The sequence below is a fragment of the Podarcis pityusensis genome (genome assembly GCF_964106645.2).
Source record: "Podarcis pityusensis genome assembly, chromosome: 10".
Lineage (NCBI taxonomy): Eukaryota > Metazoa > Chordata > Lepidosauria > Squamata > Lacertidae > Podarcis > Podarcis pityusensis.
This window is the reverse complement of record NC_138035.1, coordinates 2988411-3006342: the sequence shown is the minus strand read 5'-3', so window position 1 is coordinate 3006342 and position 17932 is coordinate 2988411. Positions and strand designations below refer to the sequence as shown.

The 17932-nt window shown below is 51.4% G+C and overlaps 1 protein-coding gene across 1 annotated transcript in view; it reads right to left on the bottom strand.

Annotated features, from left to right (window-relative positions):
• MAPK8IP2 (mitogen-activated protein kinase 8 interacting protein 2) overlaps positions 1 to 16999 on the bottom strand; it is a 56776-nt gene extending 39777 nt beyond the window's left edge. The window contains exon 1 of the mRNA XM_081022694.1: positions 16862 to 16999. Coding sequence (XP_080878820.1) covers positions 16862 to 16926 — 65 coding nt within the window. The 5' untranslated portion in view covers positions 16927 to 16999. The remainder of the gene's footprint in view (positions 1 to 16861) is intronic.
• Positions 17000 to 17932: the final 933 nt, after the last annotated feature.

The following is a 17932-nucleotide window of genomic DNA, read 5'->3' as shown; positions in this document are numbered from 1 at the left end:
CAGACGGCGGGTCTCAAGGTGAAGCGGGAAAAATGTCTACTAGGAGTGCCTCAGGTGGACTTTCTGGGATTTATGGTGGACGCAGAAGGGGTCCACCCGACTGGGGACAAGGTACGGGCCATTTGTGATGCCCCAGCGCCCAAGAGCAAGACTGAACTTCAGGCCTTCTTGGGACTATTGAACTTTTACCATTCCTTCCTTCCCCACAAGGCGGCGGTAGCGGAGCCCCTACACAGACTCCTGGACAAGCGGGCCCCTTGGGTGTGGGGCCAGCGCCAGGAGGCCGCATTCCAGGCAGTCAAGGACTTGCTTGTCTCAAACTCGGTCTTGGCACACTTCGACGAGAGGCTGCCGGTGGTGCTAGCATGCGACGCCTCACCCTATGGCATTGGAGCTGTCCTGGGGCACCAACTCCCGGATGGAAGAGAGGTACCGGTGGCGTACTTTTCCCAGACACTCAACACAACCGAGCGGAACTACTCGCAAATCGACAAGGAGGGTCTGGCAATCGTAAAGGGAGTAAAAAAATTCCATGATTTCTTGTACGGGCGGCCCTTCACCGTGGTGACTGACCACAAGCCGTTGCTTGGCTTGTTTGCCCCCGAAAAGCAGACCCCCCAAGTGCTGTCTCCTCGCGTCCTCAGGTGGTCAATTTTCCTTGCCAGCTACCAGTATGCACTGATTCACCGACCTGGGAAGGCGATGGGCCATGCGGACGCCCTCAGCAGGCTACCACTACCGGAAACAGGCCCTGACCCAGCACCTGCACAAGAGGTTATGAGCCTGGAGCTGCTTCCCGACCGCCCCATTCAGGCACAAGAAGTTGCACACCATTCCAAGAAAGATAGGGTCATCTCCCGGGTCCTGGACTGGGTGTGGAGGGGATGGCCCAGCAGCAGCCCCGGGCCAGAATTCGCCGGCTACACAACCCGCAAACATGAACTGTCGGCTCACAAGGGGTGCCTGTTATGGGGAAGCAGAGTCGTTGTTCCCCAGCCCCTCTGCAAAAGGGTCCTCACAGCCCTACACGAGACACATCCAGGGGTAGTAAGAATGAAGGCCCTTGCCAGGAGTTATGTGTGGTGGCCGGGGATCGATGGAGAGATAGAGGCCTGGGTCAAACACTGCCAGGCCTGCCAAGAATCCCGCCCAGATCCCCCAAGGGCCCCAGTCCAGTCCTGGGAGTCCGCCCGAGCACCATGGTCACGCCTGCATGTGGATTTCGCTGGCCCCTTTCAGGGGAAAACATTCTTCATAGTGGTGGACTCCTACACCAAATGGCTGGAAGTCGCACTGGTACCGTCCACTTCCACGTCCGCAGCCATCCGGGTACTACGCAGGCTGTTTGCAACCCACGGGCTCCCTGACACTCTCGTCTCAGACAACGGGACTGCATTTACGTCAGGAGAATTCCAAACCTTCACAGCGCAGAACGCCATCCGCCACATCCGTTCGGCGCCGTTCCACCCTGCCACCAATGGCCAAGCAGAACGCATGGTGCGGACCACCAAGGACACCCTTCGCCGCATGACGCAAGGGGACTGGGAGTACCGCCTTGCCACATTCCTTCTAGCACAGCACAGCACCCCCAGCTCAACGACTGGCCGGAGCCCCGCTGAACTACTAATGGGCCGGCGCCTTGCAATCAGATTGGACCGCCTTCACCCCGATAGAGCTCAGGATGAGGTAGTGGTGGGGGAAGGCAGGAACCCCCGGACCTTCGAGGCCCAGGACCCAGTGTACGCAAAGAATTTTGGGGCAGGCCCAGCATGGGTACCCGCCACAATCACCAGGGTCACTGGCCCCGTGTCGTACGAGGTGCTAACGGATGGGGGGCAATGCTGGCGCCGCCACTGCGACCAGATACGGCGACGATTCCCGGGAGAAAACCAGGAGGAGGACAGGTCAGAGGAGTCCCAAGGGAACAGCGGGGCAGTGAGGCCCATAGAGCAGGAGGGGCCAGCAGGAGAGGCAGAATCAGTAAATACAGAGAGGACCCGTGAGGCCGAAAGGACACCGGAACCAGAACCACGACTGAGCGAGCCGGTTGCACCAGACCAAACAGCCGCATCACAGCCAGCATCCTTGGAACACGAGCCAGAACCCGGAGCCCGGACCAGGGAACACCCCAGGCCACAACGCACACGTAGGCCGCCGGCATACCTTGAGGACTATGAATGCGACCTCCCGGGCAGGACTGGAACTTAGAGGGGAGGGGTGTTATGTACTGAGTTGAATAGGATCCAAACTGTAGCAGTCTGATTGGTCCTAGAACAATAGGATCCAAAAGGCAGCAGTCTGATTGGTCCTAGAACAATAGGATTCAGAATGCAGCAGTCTGATTGGTCCTAGAACAATGCAGCAGTATGATTGGTTGGCAGGAACCACCCAATCCTGCTCCAGATAGAAGTGAATCCACATCCTGATTGGCTTACAGTAGAATTCCAGAATTAGCCAATCATGTGCAGCCCATTGTGTAAATAATGTATATAAAGCAGATACTGTGAGGGGACATTCATTCATTCCTCCTCACCACTATGAGCTGAATAAAGAGCATGAAATCACTTTGCGACTCTGAGTATATTTCACTGGAGTAAATTCCTAATTTACTCAAAAGACCACTGTAAACAGTTAAAATCATTGGCAGGAATGTGATGTCACTTGTAATGTGGAATTAACTACAGTAACTATGGATATGTAACAGATGGATAATGGTGAAAGTTGCAGAAAATCTAATTTTAAATACGGAACCCAGGGAGGGAGGGAAGCAGGCCCGAAGGTTCAAAAGAACCTTTTATTTTAATCTTTGAAATGGTGAAAGTTAAAATGTATAAAATTATGTAAAACCAATATATATATATATAAAGTTTTTCTGCCGTCGTCGCTTTCAAAACCATTTCCTTTGGCCATTTACGATTCTGAGTCATCACAAGATAGCCAATTATTGGTAATAGCTGGCGCCGCTGGATCAAGTTCAGTTTAGCTGAATTAATTAAACGAAGTAGTTTTAACTGGAGTTTGACTAAAGGTGCAATTGATTCTTCCTGCTTTGAATTTCTTTGTGCTGTTATCTTCCTTAGTGGGTCGTGCAAACTGCTATTTGGAATAATGCTTTTTTTATCGGGTAGGGGGCCCTGGGGATGGGTTTATGCTGTGCTATTTTTCTAGAAAAAGAGGTGCTGGAACTCACCATGAACGCCCAACTCAGGGGTCGGTAACCTAAGGCCCATGGGCCAAAAGTGGCCCATGGAGGCCATTTAACCAACCCATGAGTCGCCCACTTGGCGAGTCCCCGTGCGCTGCGCTAAACCGGTGCAGCGAAGTGCGGAGACTCTCTTCAGCGGCTCCGGAAATCGCTTCTGCACATGCCCAGATGCCGGAAATCACTTCTGTGCAGGCACGATTTTCAGCGTCTGGGCATGCACAGAAGTGGTTTCCGGCGCCACAGACATGCGCAAATGTGTTGTCTGGCGTTGTGCTGCGCCGGTACAGCCCACGGAGGATCTCCGCAGGCCCATGCCCAGTAAGCCTTGCCAACCCCTGGCCTAACTCGTTCTCTTAGAATGGCAATGGCACCCACCTGAGAGGTGCCAGAATTGAGTTCTGGGGAGTTCCGGCTGGGAAAAAAACCCTGGGTTTATGGAACTGAGGGGGAGCCTCCCCCCAAAAAATTTTGGTTGCCACTGGTGTAGCCTGACAAGGAGGACCGGGTCCCTTGGATGTTTCCAGCCTTCTGAAGTCGTTTTCTTCAGTCGGGGAAGAGGATAAAATGAGAAGGAACTGCCCACTAGAGTCTGAAAGGGACCAGAAAACACAAACTGACAAGACAGGCCAGAGACAGGACTCCAGGCACAGCTGTGTTGTTAGTTTTGTTACATGCCACCCCAATCTCCGAGAGACTCCTGGGGTTCTGGGCACTTACCCAGGTTTGGCTTCCTTAGAATGAAGCTCATCGGAGACAGTGGCGTCTTCAGGAGATCTGGCTTTATTTGCAAATATATAGAACCGGAACATAAGGTACATAAGCTCAGTGCATTAAGACCTGCTCCCTGCCTTGCAGGCTTTTCCCACATGGCCTGGGAGGGAGGGGCCCAGACAGACTCCAGCTACAAAAGCTGAGGCTGCTGAACAGACTCTTGGGCTAGGGCAGGCATCCCCAAACTTGGCCCTCCAGATTTTTTGGGACTACAATTCCCATCATCCCTGACCACTGGTCCTGTTAGCTAGGGATGATGGGAGTTGAGGTCCCAAAACATCTGGAGGGCCGAGTTTGCCTATGCATGAGCTAGGGGATTGTTTAGGGGTTTTCGTTGGGTAGGTTTGTTGTTGTTACTGATACAGTCGTACCTTGGTTTTTGAACAGCTTAGTTCTTGAACGTTTTGGCTCCTGAACACCACAAACCTGGGAGCGACTGTTCCAGTCTGGGAACTATTTTTGGAAGCCAAACATCTGACGGTGCTTCCACAGCTTCCGATTGGCTGCAGGAGCTTCCTGCAGCCAATCAGAAACCACGCTTTGGTTTTCAAACATTTTGGAAGTCGAACGGACTTCTGGAACGGATTCGGTTTGACTTCCAAGGTACGACTGTATTACCGGTAATTTTCGGTATCTTTAGTTTAGATCTTATGATTTATGTGGAAATCGCTCTGTTTGGTTGTGTGCTTTTTGATATTTTATTTATTGTATATGACTACTTTTGCTACGTTTGTAATTATGTAATTGTTCATATTTTGTAAGCCACCTTGAGGATGGTTTTATGTTTGGAGAGGTGGCATACAAATAAAATGATTGGTTGCTTAACATTCCAACAGATCTTGCTTCTCTATTACACACAGCTTTTGATACACCAAAGAGCAGTTTGATCTCTGTGTCTCCATCTTCTCGCCACTTTCTAGCTCAGCTCACGTAAAACCCTTTGGCGATTGTTCTCCCAACTAGTAATTAGGTGAGGGGGGCAGTAAAGGCACACCCGTTAGCCTTGGTTATAGCTCTTGCAACCTGATTCCTTCTTTTGGGATGTTGGTGAGGACACTTGTGGCCAGATAAGGTCACTCTCTTACAAAGAAACTTTTCTGGCTAGTTCAGCAGTGGAGTCCTCTATTGGGTTCTAACTCTCACTGGGCACAGGACCCCAAGAATTGGAAGGGAGCCAAGGGTGTCATCCAGACTGACCCCCCCCAAACCCACATCATTATTATTGCCCCCCCCCCAAGTCCCAGATAAGAGGCTCCCATTAAAAGGTAAAGGGTGAAGGGACCCCTGACCATTAGGTCCAGTCGCGGACGACTGTAGGGTTGCGGTGCTCATCACGCTTTACTGGCCGAGGGAGCTGGCGTACAGCTTCTGGGTCATGTGGCCAGCATGACTAAGCCGCTTCTGGCAAACCAGAGCAGCACACGGAAACGCCGTTTACCTTCCCGCCGGAGCGGTACCTATTTATCTACTTGCACTTTGACTTGCTTTTGAACTGCTAGGCTGGCAGGAGCAGGGACCGAGCAATGGGAGCTCACCCCATTGTGGGGATTTGAACTGCCGACCTTCTGATTGGCAAGCCATAGGCTCTGTGGTTTAACCCACAGCACCACCCGCGTCCCAGATAAGAGTCCCGCATCCCAGATGAGAGGCTCCCATTAATGTAATCCAAAATGCCACCAGTCCACTGATGCCAGGACAGTCCTTGGCACCAGCTGGGCAAGGTGGTTCTGCTGCCTAGGGGCGAGGACAGGCTGGCTGATGTAATGGGAAGACAAAGCAAATCCTTCTCAGCTTGGCAAGTCACCACCACAGTCCCTTGAGCTGCACATTTGTGACCACCCAGCAAATTCTGACCCTCCGTCAGATGTCTTGCCCGCTTGGCAAAGGAGGGAGGCGGAGCGGGAGCAGTGCCAAAGTTGCTTAAATGACTCGGCAGTGGAAAAGAGGCTCATTTTCTCTGGCAGCCAAGTAAGGCTCAGGTCTTCTGATAAGGTTAGCCTTGTGGATAAGAAAAGAAATTGACCCCCAGGGAATTGACTCTGAGCTCTCCTGTGGGTCTACTGAGAAATGGATAGAAGGATGCCTAAGATCTGTGTGAGAGATTTGAACAGGATTCTGCAACACGACCTTCACAGACTGGAGAACTGGACACAAGCTAACAAAATGAATTTCAGTAGGGGCAAATGTAAGGTCCTGCCCTTAGGCTAGGGAAACCAGATGCACAGATATAGGATGGGGAAACACCTGCCTTGATAATGGTACATGTGAAAAAGATCTAGGGTTCTAGGTAGATGCCCTTTAGGGTTGGTTTGTTTGTTTGTTTGTTTGTTTCATAAAATTTATACCCAGTTTTACCTTAAAAACAAACAAGTCTCAAAGCTGTTTACAAAAAGATGCAAACAAGAAAATAAAAATATATATTACAACTGTGCCTTAAAAAGGTAAAGGGACCCCTGACCGTCAGGTCCAGTCGTGGATGACTCTGGGTTTGCGGCGCTCATCTTGCTTTATTGGCTGAGGGAGCCGGCGTACAGCTTCCGGGTCATGTGGCCAGCAGTACGAACCAGAGCAGTGCACAGAAACACCATTTACCTTCCCGCCAGAGCGATACCTATTTATCTACTTGCACTCTGACATGCTTTCAAACTGCTAGGTTGGCAGGAGCTGGGACCAAGCAACGGGAGCTCACCCCGTTGCGGGGATTCGAACCGCCAACCTTCTGATCAGCAAGCCCTAGGCTCTGTGGTTTAACCCACAGTGCCACCCGCGTCCCTATGGACATGTATAGCTCATGGTAAAGGTAAAGGGACCCCTGACCATTAGGTCCAGTCATGGCCGACTATGGGGTTGCGGCGCTCATCTCGCTTTATTGGCCGAGGGAGCCGGCGTACAGCTTCTGGGTCATGTGGCCAGCATGACTAAGCCACTTCTGGCGAACCAGAGCAGCACACGGAAACGCCGTTTATCTTCCCGCTGGAGCCGTACCTATTTATCTACTTGCACTTTGACGTGCTTTCGAACTGCTAGGTTGGCAGGAGCAGGGACCGAGCAACGGGAGCTCACCCCGTCACGGGGATTCAAACCGCCAACCTTCTGATCGGCAAGTCCTAGGCTCTGTGGTTTAACCCACAGCGCCACCCATGCCCCTCAACTGTACCTTAAAACAGACAAAAGCTAAAATACAAAAATGGATTAAAATCAACAACTTCCTAAGCATCTGGGTTGTTGGGTAAGTTTGTCTAAAGAAGGTTTTTAGCATTGCCAAAGAGAGAAGGGTGAAGGGGGCTGCCTGATTTCAACAGGCAGGGAGTTCCAAAGCGCAGGTGCTGCCATGCGGAATGATCAAATTCTTACAAATACGTAATGGGCACTATGTGTCGCCAGTAAGAATGCCACGCATTGAAGCAGTTGTGTGGGCTCATGTGGGGAAGGCGATCTTGAGGGTAAACTGTTTTGGTCCAGCTAGGTTTTTGTTATTTTAAAATCTGCCTAATGCTAAGTATGTGCACAGCCAGCTAGGCAGACATAACTTTGAGAGAGTCAGATGTGCAAAAAAAAAGAAGAAAAGGGAAAAAAGAGTGAAATAGACATTTGTAAAAAAAACAAAAAAACCCCAGAAGCTTTCCTACTTGGTATTGTAGGTAATGAAATACATAAGCAAGACAAAAGACTGTTTTTATTTGCAACAACTGCAGCAAGATTATTATTAGCCCAACAATGGAAGCAGAAAGAGATGCCTACGAAAGAAGAGTGGCAGACAAAATTGATGGACTACGCCGAGTTGGGTAAATTAACTGGGAAAATTCAGAACCAGGAAGACCAAACTTTCCTGAAAGACTGGAATAAATTTATGGTATATTTGAAAGACGACTGTAAACAACTGAGATTGCTAGTAGGGTTACAAGAAGTTTTGTAAGGATGATTTTATTAATTATTGCAAAGTATAATTTATAATTTTTATTTATGAAAAGGATTTAATAGTTATAACTATAATAATAAAATGCAGTTATCAGAGAGTAAGTTGGAAAACCATCAGCCGAGGAGGATGGAAGCCGTAGGTAGCCAAATGTTTGCTATTTTATATATAAGTCTGAAGTTATTTTTAAAAATATGAGGAAAAATCTATTAAAATTATTTTTTTAAAAAAAGAGAGAGATCAGAAATGAACCAGGAAAAGAGTGGAACAAAGACAGGCATGTGCACCATCTGGTAAAAAAGGAAAAGAAAAACTAAGCTCTGCCAACAGATGAAGGAAGAAGTCGAGGCGAAGGTGAAAACAAGCAGGTACAGGCCGGTCCCTGGGGAGCAATTTCTCTCTGCTGTCTGCTCTCCACCATTAAGTGTTGCTAGCAACTAATGCAAGGATGTTCTTGGATTCAACTCCTGCAGCACAATATTCCCGGCACGAGCAAAACAGTTCCTAGGGGGCAGACCCCCCACCATATGCTGAAAGCACATTCAATACAGAGGCAAAGCACATGATCTATAGGAAAGGAGAATCCGGCTCAACATTAGGAAGAACTTTCTGAAAGTAAGAGCAGAACGGACTCTCTTGAAAGGCAGCAAACTCCTCACCGCTGGAGATTTGAAAACAGAGGTTGGGGGGGGCATCTGTTACGAGTTCTTTAGCTGTGATTCCTACATTGCTGGGGGTTGGACAAGATGAGGTGAGGGGTGGTGGTGGTTAGGATCTAGTAGAGTATTCTGTTGCTGAACCAACCCGCAGGTTTCTTGGTAAAAGAGTAAAAAAAGGTAAAGGACCCCTGGACGGTTAAGTCCAGTCAAAGGCGACTATGGTGCAGCCAGTGTGGTGTAGTGGTTAAGAGTGGTAGACTCATAATCTGGTGAACCGGGTTCGCTTCCCCGCTCCTCCACATGCAGCTGCTGGGTGACCTTGGGCTAGTTACACATCTCTGAAGTCTCTCAGCCCCACTCACCTCACAGAGTGTTTGTTGTTGGGGAGGAAGGGAAAGGAGATTGTTGGCTGCTTTGAGACTCCTTCGGGTAGTGATAAAGCGGGATATCAAATCCAAACTCTGTTTTACCTTCCCGCCGCAGTGGTACCTATTTATCTACTTGCACTGGCGTGCTTTCAAACTGCTAGGGTGGCAGGAGCTGGGATAGAGCAATGGGAGCTCACCCCATCACAGGGATTCGAACTGCCGACCTTCCGATCAGCAAGCCCAAGAGGCTCAGTGGTTTAGACCACAGCGCCACCCGCATCCCTTGGTAAAACAGTGACCTTAGCTGGCCATTTAAGTGTCCTCATCAGCATCCCAAAAGAATGGGCTCGGTTGGGAAAGCTACAACTAACTGAGGGGGCCTCCCGGGCTAATAGGTGGGTTATTTCCTCCACCCCCTTCACCTAGCTGCTAGGTTGGAAAACAATAGCCAAAGAGGTGTGTGTGAGAGAGTGGATGCAAGCTAGAAGTTGGATCCACAAGTGACCTGCTTGCTTTGTGCTGGTTCCAAAGTTGCGACTGATGGAGAAGCAATATCTGTTGGGAGGTTAATGCACTGAGACCCCAGTCCTATGCCCAGGTTGTGTGGGTGTGTGGGTAGATAAAACCATCTATCCTAAGGACACCACAGTCTCTGCTGACCTTCATTCCAAAGAAGCGCAACCTGGGTATGCGCCTGGAACCCCAGGAGTCTCTCAGCACTTGGAGATCAGGGTGGCGTTTAATGATACAAAAAGCCACCGGGGACCACCAGCTCCAAAACACAACTCCCTGCTTTCTTCTAATTTCCTCCTAAGGCCTTCCACTACATGAATCAGTCCTGGGTCCGTTCAGCCATGTGTGAGTTAACCTCCTACCAAGACTCATAACAGCTCCTTGCGTGAAAAGAGCCAGGAATTATTGCCAGGAATGAATCGCTTGAAGCCTCTCAATGCTTTGCAGAGCTGCGTTCTCAGGGCCCTTTGTCGGAAACTCTGGGTGGCAGAGGCCAGTCGCCATGTGCAGTGTGCATGTACCATTAGATCAGAGGCAGTCCATGTGGTAGATGCCAGGTGTTATTGGACTACAACTCCCATGAAGTCCAAGCAAGGAGTTCAATTATTCCAGGAAGGCCCCAGATGCTGAGGTTGGATCAGCCTGTTTGAAAGTACAGCTCCCATCAACCCACCATGCGGATTGTGACTAATGGGTGTTGTGGTGTTTGACAGTGGAAAGCAATATTATTATTATTATTATTATTATTATTATTATTATTACTTGATTTTTATTATTTTTATCCCACCTTTTCCCCAGATACGGACTCAAGGCTGTTTACAGACAAAACAGAAAGAGCTAAAACCATGGAAAAGACAATAATTAAAAAGCAATTTAAGACACACACAATCTGTTAAGGATACAGATAATACTACGGAAACAGCACGGAAACAGCTCTTTCATTAAAAGCAGCCGGTTCCCAAAAAACCCATTGGAACAAGAAAGGTCTTAACCTGCTGGCTTCTTTAGGCAGGGAGTTCCAAAGTTGCCTGGGAGCAGCCACCGAGAAAGCCCCTTTTGCACACCCCCACCAAGCAGACCTATGAGGGTGGCAGGACCAAGAGACAGGCCTCTCCCATCCCTGTCATCTCCATGTAGGCCTGGGAAAGACTCTCACCAGAGGCTTTGCAGAGCATCTTCCAGTCCACAGAGACTGGGGTTAATGAACCTTTTTGAGACTGAGGGCCGCAGTTCATTCTGGGTAGCCTTGCACGGGCCATATGCTGGGAGCCAGAAGCAAAAGTGGCAAAGCAACAAATGTGATATTTTTAAAAAAAATCTTTGTATAGTAGACTGGTAAATCTATACACACACACACACACACACACACACACACACACACACCCTAAACAGCTCTAACCCCTATCCGGACAAGCAAGAAGCATGATCGGAGGTCGAGGACACATCGCACCTGTCCCAAATCATGCAAGGAGGGTCAAAAGTTGGCCAGTGAGATGCATAGCCTGGGGACAACAGTCCAAAGAGATCTCTGGAGAGACCTGATGGGTCACTACCCCCGCCACCAGTCTGAGGACCCCACGGTCAGTACTGATAGTACACTGGTACCTTTGTTCTCAACCGCCTTGGTTCTCAAACAACTTGGAACCCAAACACTGCAAACCTGGAAGTAAGTGTTCCGGTTTGCGAACTTTTTTCAGAAGTCGAACGTGCTCCGTTTTGAGTGTTACGCTTCTGATTTGAGTGCCACACTTCCGTTTTGAGTGTTACGCTGACAATTTGAGTGTTATGCTTCTGTTTTGAATATTACGCTGAGGTCTGTCTGTTTTTGGTATTTATTTTGTGTTTTTGCAGCTCTTTTTGTTTTGTTTCTGTGACTGTGTGGAACCCAGTTCAGCTACTGATAGATCGTGTGACTGCAGTACATTGTTTATTGCTTTCATTTTACGGATGAATGGTCTTCTCGTTAGATAGTAAAATCCAGGGGTCAGCAACCTTTTTCAGCAGGGGGCCGGTCCACTGTCCCTCAACCTTGTGGGGGGCTGGACTATATTTTTTTTGGGGGGGGGGAAATGAACGAATTCCTATGCCCCACAAATAACCCAGAGATGCATTTTAAATAAAAGGACACATTCTACTCATGTAAAACACGCTGATTCCCAGACACTCCATGGGCTGGATTTAGAAGCTGATTGGGCCGGATCTGGCCCCCGGGCCTTAGTTTGCCTACCCATGGTAAAATCCATGTTAAACTGCTGTTTTAGGGGTTGTTTTTAAAAGTCTGGAACAGATTGATCCGTTTTGCATTACTTTCTATGGGAAAACACGCCTTGGTTTTGGAACGTGTTGGTTTTGGAATGGACTTCCAGAACGGAATAAGTTTGAGAACCAAGGGACCATTGTACTGAGCTGAAGGAACCAAGGATCCAGTCTGGTAGAAGGCAACCTCCCCACGTTCCCATGCACCCGGTGCATTCTCAAGATCCCACGCATGGTCATGTGGCGTGACCCTTACTGCTGGTGACAAGGACTCAAGAGCCATCCCCTCCACAACATGGTGTCAGAAGTGACCGGCAGGGGCTGGTCAACAGGAGTCAGAGGGGCTTACCTAGCTTGCTGCATGATGAAGGGGGGGCAGGGAAGCTTTTGACAGGGTTCCCATTTTGTAATTAAGATTCAGAAATATTAAAGGGGGAGAACTGATTTGATATGAAGAGAATCCAAAGGAAGGATTGTATTTCAGATAAACATCAACTACCCTGTAGTTGGAAGGTCTTATTGCCCTTTCCATTTATTTATTTCATAAAATTTGCACACCGCACATGGGCAGCCCTCTTCTCCTCCATGAGTTTGCCCAATCCTCTTCTGAGGCCATCTAGGTTGGGCCCCCATAGTTTACCGTAACTATGTGCTGCATGAAAAATGACTTTCTTTTCCCATGGGATGTGTGTATGTGGGGGGTCCTGCTCTGGCTGCCGGTGCCCCTGGCCCACCAGAACATTGCTGCTATGTGCTGCGCCCACCCATACAGACCCAGCAATGCCGTTATGCTCTCTTGGCTCATGCGCCAGGGCACATCTGCGTTTACTTGTGGTTGGGTCCGTCATGCAGCAGAGCCAGCCATGTGCCACAGGTGGGGCAGCACATGGAGATTTGGCCCCACATACCCAAGCCTGTCTTTTCCATTACTCCTCCACCTTTGCAGATAATAATAATAATAATAATAATAATAATAATAATAATAATTTATTTATACCCCGCCCATATGGCTGGGCTTCCCCAGTCACTCTGGACAGCTTCCAACAAAATATTAAAATACCGTAATACATCAAACATTAAAAGCGTCCCTAAACAGGGCTGCCTTCAGATCTGGTACTTGTTGTTCTCTTTGACATCTGGTGGGAGGGCGTTCCACAGGGCGGGTGCCACTACCGAGAAGGCCCACTGCCTTGTTCCCTGTAACTTGGCTTCTCGCAGCGAGGGAACCGCCAGAAGGCCCTTGGATCTGGACCTCAGTGTCCAGGTAGAACAATGGGGATGGAGACGCTCCTTCAGGTCTACTGGGCCAAGGCCATTTAGGGCTTTAAAGGTCAGCAGCAACACTTTGAATTGTGCTCAGAAACATACTGGGAGCCAAAGATGTTGCCAAAACTTATTCAGACAAGTTTCTTTGCAAGACGATGGCATGAACTGGCCACTGATGGCATGAACTGACCCCATCCCAAAAGAATGAGCCACGCTGCAAGAGCTACAACTAAGCGATGGGGCCCTCCAAACTAATGGGTGGGCCTTTTCCCCACACCCTGCCCTCACCCAGCAATAGCTAGAGTAGTGAGTCTGAGCAGAGCTGTGGAGAGGCTGGAAGCTGGAGACACAGAGACTTGCTTGCTCTACGCTGGGTCCAAAGCCATGACTAATGGAGAAGCAAGATCTGTTGGGTGTTAATGCTGAGAACCCCTCTTCCTTAGTCTCAGGCTGTATAAATGTGTAGATAAAACCACACAATCTCTGTTGACCTTCTTTCCAAGGAAAGAGAACCTGGGTAACTGCTTCTGGAACTTCTGGAATCTCTCACCACCAGGAGATTTGGGTGGTGTGTAACAATACTGGCTTACAAAGCCCGACACTGCCTGAAGCCTGGTTACCTGACAGAATGGCTTCTCCTGGGCAGATCTGGGCGAGATCATATTCATCCAGTGCTTTACCAGCTGCACTGGCTCCCAGGGGAAGACAGGGTCAGGTTCAAGGTGCTGGTTTTGACCTTTAAAGCTCAATGCGGCCTAGGACTCTCGTACCTACGGGACTACCTCTCCTGGTATGCCCCGCAAAGGATCTTAAGGTCCACAAATAACAACACTTTGGAGGTCCAAGTCGCAAGGTGGTTTCATTGGTCTCAACAAGGGCCAGGGCCTTTTCAGTACTGGCCCCGACTTGGTGGAATGCTCTGTCCCAAGAGACCAGGGCCCTGCGGGACTTGACATCTTTCCACAGGGCCTGCAAGACAGAGCTGTTCCGCCTGGCCTTTGGTTTGGACTCAGTCTGACCCTTACGTTTCCCTCCCCTTATGGTTTTGACTTTTATAATGAGGCTGCATTTTAAATTGCATTTTAACCTGTATTTTAAATTGTTTTTCTCTTTTTCCTTATTATGTTTTTACTGAAATTTTATTGATGTTAGCCACCCTGAGCACGGCTCTGGCCGGGGAGGGTGGGGTATAAATAAAATTTATTATTATTTATTACTATTATCTGTCCATTTGTCAGGATCTGCAAGGGAGACTCTCTTAGCTGTTCTGCATGTCAATAGCCAAGGCCTACCATGTGGCAGCATAAAGGAGAACTTCCTCAGTCGCCAGGCTTAACCCTTGGAACGTCCTCCACTCTACCTTCACCTTGCACCTTAAGATGCCCATTGGTTATCTAGCTAGGCTTTTGGTGGACTTCACTGCCAGAGCTGAACTTTATATAAGCTGGCCATGGGGACTGGGGTTGATGGGAGTTGAAGGCCAAAACATCTGGAGCCCAAAACATCTGGAGGGCACCAGGTTGAGAAAGGCTGCAGCTCTTTTAGCCCTCAAATGATCTATTCTGCTATGTGAGCTCCTGGAGGTGTTGGAGAAATTAAATAAGAACCTGCCGGATCAGGCCAAAGGAGGCCAACCGAGTCCAGCATCCTGCCCTCACATTGGCCAACCAAATGCCTGTGGGAAACCAACAAGCAGGATTCGAACACCAAAACACTCTCCCCTTCCTGTGGTTTCCATCAACTGGGATTCAGAAGCATCGCTGCCTTTGACCATGGAGGCAGAACAGAGCTATTGTGGCTGGGAGCCAATAATAAATAGCTTTATCCTCCACAAATTTGTTTGATCCTTTTTCAAAGCCACCCAAGTTGGTGGCTCAAGAGGCAGGGAGTTCCATAGTCTCCCCAGCACATCCACAAACATCCATTCCTTTGGTAGGTGCATCCTCTCTCAAAATAAGTGAAAAAGTCTTGAAATGTAACTGCTGTTAAAAGGAAGGTCATCCCAGAGCCTGCTTTACCTAGAGAGGGATATGGTCTCCTGTGCTTTCACATTTGAGTATGAGAACGGCAGACATGATGAGAGACCCTCTTCCCACCTCCTCCTTCAGAGAAACAGCGGATGAGAGCCATAGGCAGCTAGTCATCTCTCTCCTCAACGTAGTCCACACCTTTTGGCCACCTCACCATCCCCAAATGCTCCCTGTGGGCCCATGTGACAACCGCCAGGGACCCCTGGACATCATCTCTTCCCCTTGACCTGACCTGCGATGGTTGCTGGAGTCCAGCACAGTCCTCACCCGACACAACCTTGGAGGTTGATGCAAGTAAAAGCATCCCTTGTTTTTTTCCCAGGACCCTCACACCCGGAAGCTCCATCTCTCCAGCTCTAGAGAGCCCCACAGAACAGGCACCAACTCCTAACTTCCTCTCCCTTATTCAGGAAGCCCAAGATTTGCTTCCCCATCTCCAGGGTGACGCCTTTCCAAGCGCTGATGATGGAGAGGTAGGCTCTATAAGCAGCAGCAGCAGCAAACGCAACACATCACTGTACCAGCTCTGCAGCAGTTACCAGGGGTTACAAGAGGAACGTGCTGGATCTCCCCGCCCCTGAGGGGAGGCAGCAGGATCCCCTGTGGCATCGCTGCATCAAGGTGGATCTGGCTTCCTGGACTCAAGAGGTGGGGGTGGGGAGAGACTACCTGGAGCCTCCCAGGTACCCTGAACATCACCAATGCTTTTTAGGCCACGTTGATGCCCTGCGTGCAGTTAGGGACCTCGTTCCCTGATGCAACTCCCCAGATGTGGGGCCTCACATCAGCCACCTGCCGCCACCTGCCCATGGAACCAGGTGTGGTTCTTGCCTTAATAGAGCCCTGGGCAGTGGGCACAGCTACTGTTTGGCCTGGCCTGGGCCCTTCCTCTTCTCCACCAGTACTTTGGGAGGGCAGGAGGCCAAGCCAGGAAGCACCTGTTCCCACGGCCTCCCAGATCCATCTAAAAGAGGCCCACCTCTGCAAATGGGATCCAAGGCCCCCAGTGGGGACAGGAAGGGAAGAAGGAGATAAAAGCCTGGAGCGTGAGAGAAGTGGGAGGGGGGGAGGTTCGAGGGATGGCTGGGGCTTTGCCAAGGGATCCACTTTGCTTGCAAAGCAGCGGGGCAAGGAGATTAATCAAGCGAAATCTGCTGGGTTTGGCAACAAACACATTAAAGGATTGGATGGATGGGAGGAGGGGGAGGCAGAAAATATGTGGGGGAGCTTGCAAAGCTCTGCACGGTGTTGATCCCAAGGGCACGTTGGGGCGGGGCAGAGGGGGTGGCGGCTTCCAGCGTTGCAGCAGTCTCTGAATTGGGAATTCCCCAAGGGACACCCCCCCAGCCCCCGAAAACAGCAAGGGATGGATCCAATGGGGGGTACTCAGCACGGAAGGGATGAGGCCAGCCCTTTGTAAGGGTAGGCCGTGGGGGGGACTTTGCCTGGGACCCGAAGAAGGCCCAGTGTCTGGTGGTAAGAGGTATGGGGCCGGCCCAGGCCTCCGGGACGAGGCAGAGCCCAACAGATGCTCTTCCGAGGGGGGGGGGGGCGAGAGCAGAGAACAGCCAGGCCTTGGGGGGTATATTTCCCCCTGCCCACTCTGTCCTCCTGGGGTCGAGAGCCTGTCTCTACGTCCTAGAAGGCCTCGGGGGCAAATGTGGGGAGGCCAACCTGACGACACCCCTACTCATTGCAGGGTGAGCTCCCAGCTCTAGGTTAAGGAAACCCTCCAGCCCCCAACCTCATCAATCAGGGGTGGGGTTTGATGCCGTGCGGAGGATTCCGCGCCCGCCCGCCCGCCCCCACTCGCCCACCCCCGGGCACCTCGGAGCCCGGCCGGGCGGGGCTGCGCCAAGCCAAGCGCGTCGGCTTACCTGCAGCCCGGCGGGGAGAGCGAATGGAAGGTGGAGAGCGAGAACATCTCCGCCCGATCCGCCATCTTCTCCGCGGCGCAGCCGAGCCGGGCTGGGGCTGGGGCTGGCGGGGCGCACGGCAGGGCGAGGCTGTCGGGGGCCGGGCGGGGCGGCGGCGAGGGCCGGGCTGCGCTGGAGAGGGCAGGCGGGCGGGCGCTGTCACTGCGGAGGCTGCTGATGCTGGTGCCCGGAGCCGCTCGCCACTGCAGCCATCACGCGCGCTCCGTCCGGCAAGGCCCGAGTAAACAGCGGCCAGGGGGGGCGGAGGAGGGGGCCGCTGGCTGCGGAGAGGAGCGGAGGGAGGCGGCCCGAGCCAATACCCACCAGCCCGGCGCTCTCCGGCTCGACGACGCCGGGGGAGGAGGGGCGAGGCTCAACAGCGCCCCCCCCCAATGCAGATGCGGCGCCGCTATAGCAAAGGCGGCGAACGAGGGGCGGGGGGGGGGAGGAGAGAAGGACTCGCGCCCTGAGCCTCCGATCCCCGCCTCCCCACAAGACAAAGGAAGGAAGGCTGTCGCCAAGGCTTTGGATGAGCCAGTCTACGGAACCTCTCCTCTCGCCCCCCCTTTTTGGGAGGTAGGGCACCCCATTTAGCAACCGCCCCGCTTCTCCGCCACCAACCACTCCGCGCGGAGCCTGGCAGGAGGATGGGGAGCTGTCCGCCGGCTCTGGTGCTGAAATAACGGCCGTGGGGAGCTGTCCGCGGGCCCGGTGCTGAAGTGGGAAGGACCGCGCGCCGCCGTGGGCGAAAGGGCAACCTCCACCAGGCCTGGGTCTCCTATGCCTCTATGTACGCAGCGAGGGTCTCCATTCTCCCCAGGGAGGGGAAGGAGCTAAAAAAAGGGGGGCGTCGTACCCCCACCGCCAGGGCTGGGCACTAATTGGTTTCCCCTGGTTTGCCAGCTTCTCCTGGAGAGAGGTGGCAATGTGGGCGTCCCAGCTGCCCCGTGACTCCTCCCCGGAGGCCGGGGGAGGCGGGCGCATTGCCATAGTGATGCAGCCGATGGATAGGGATGTATCTGCAAGCCAGCT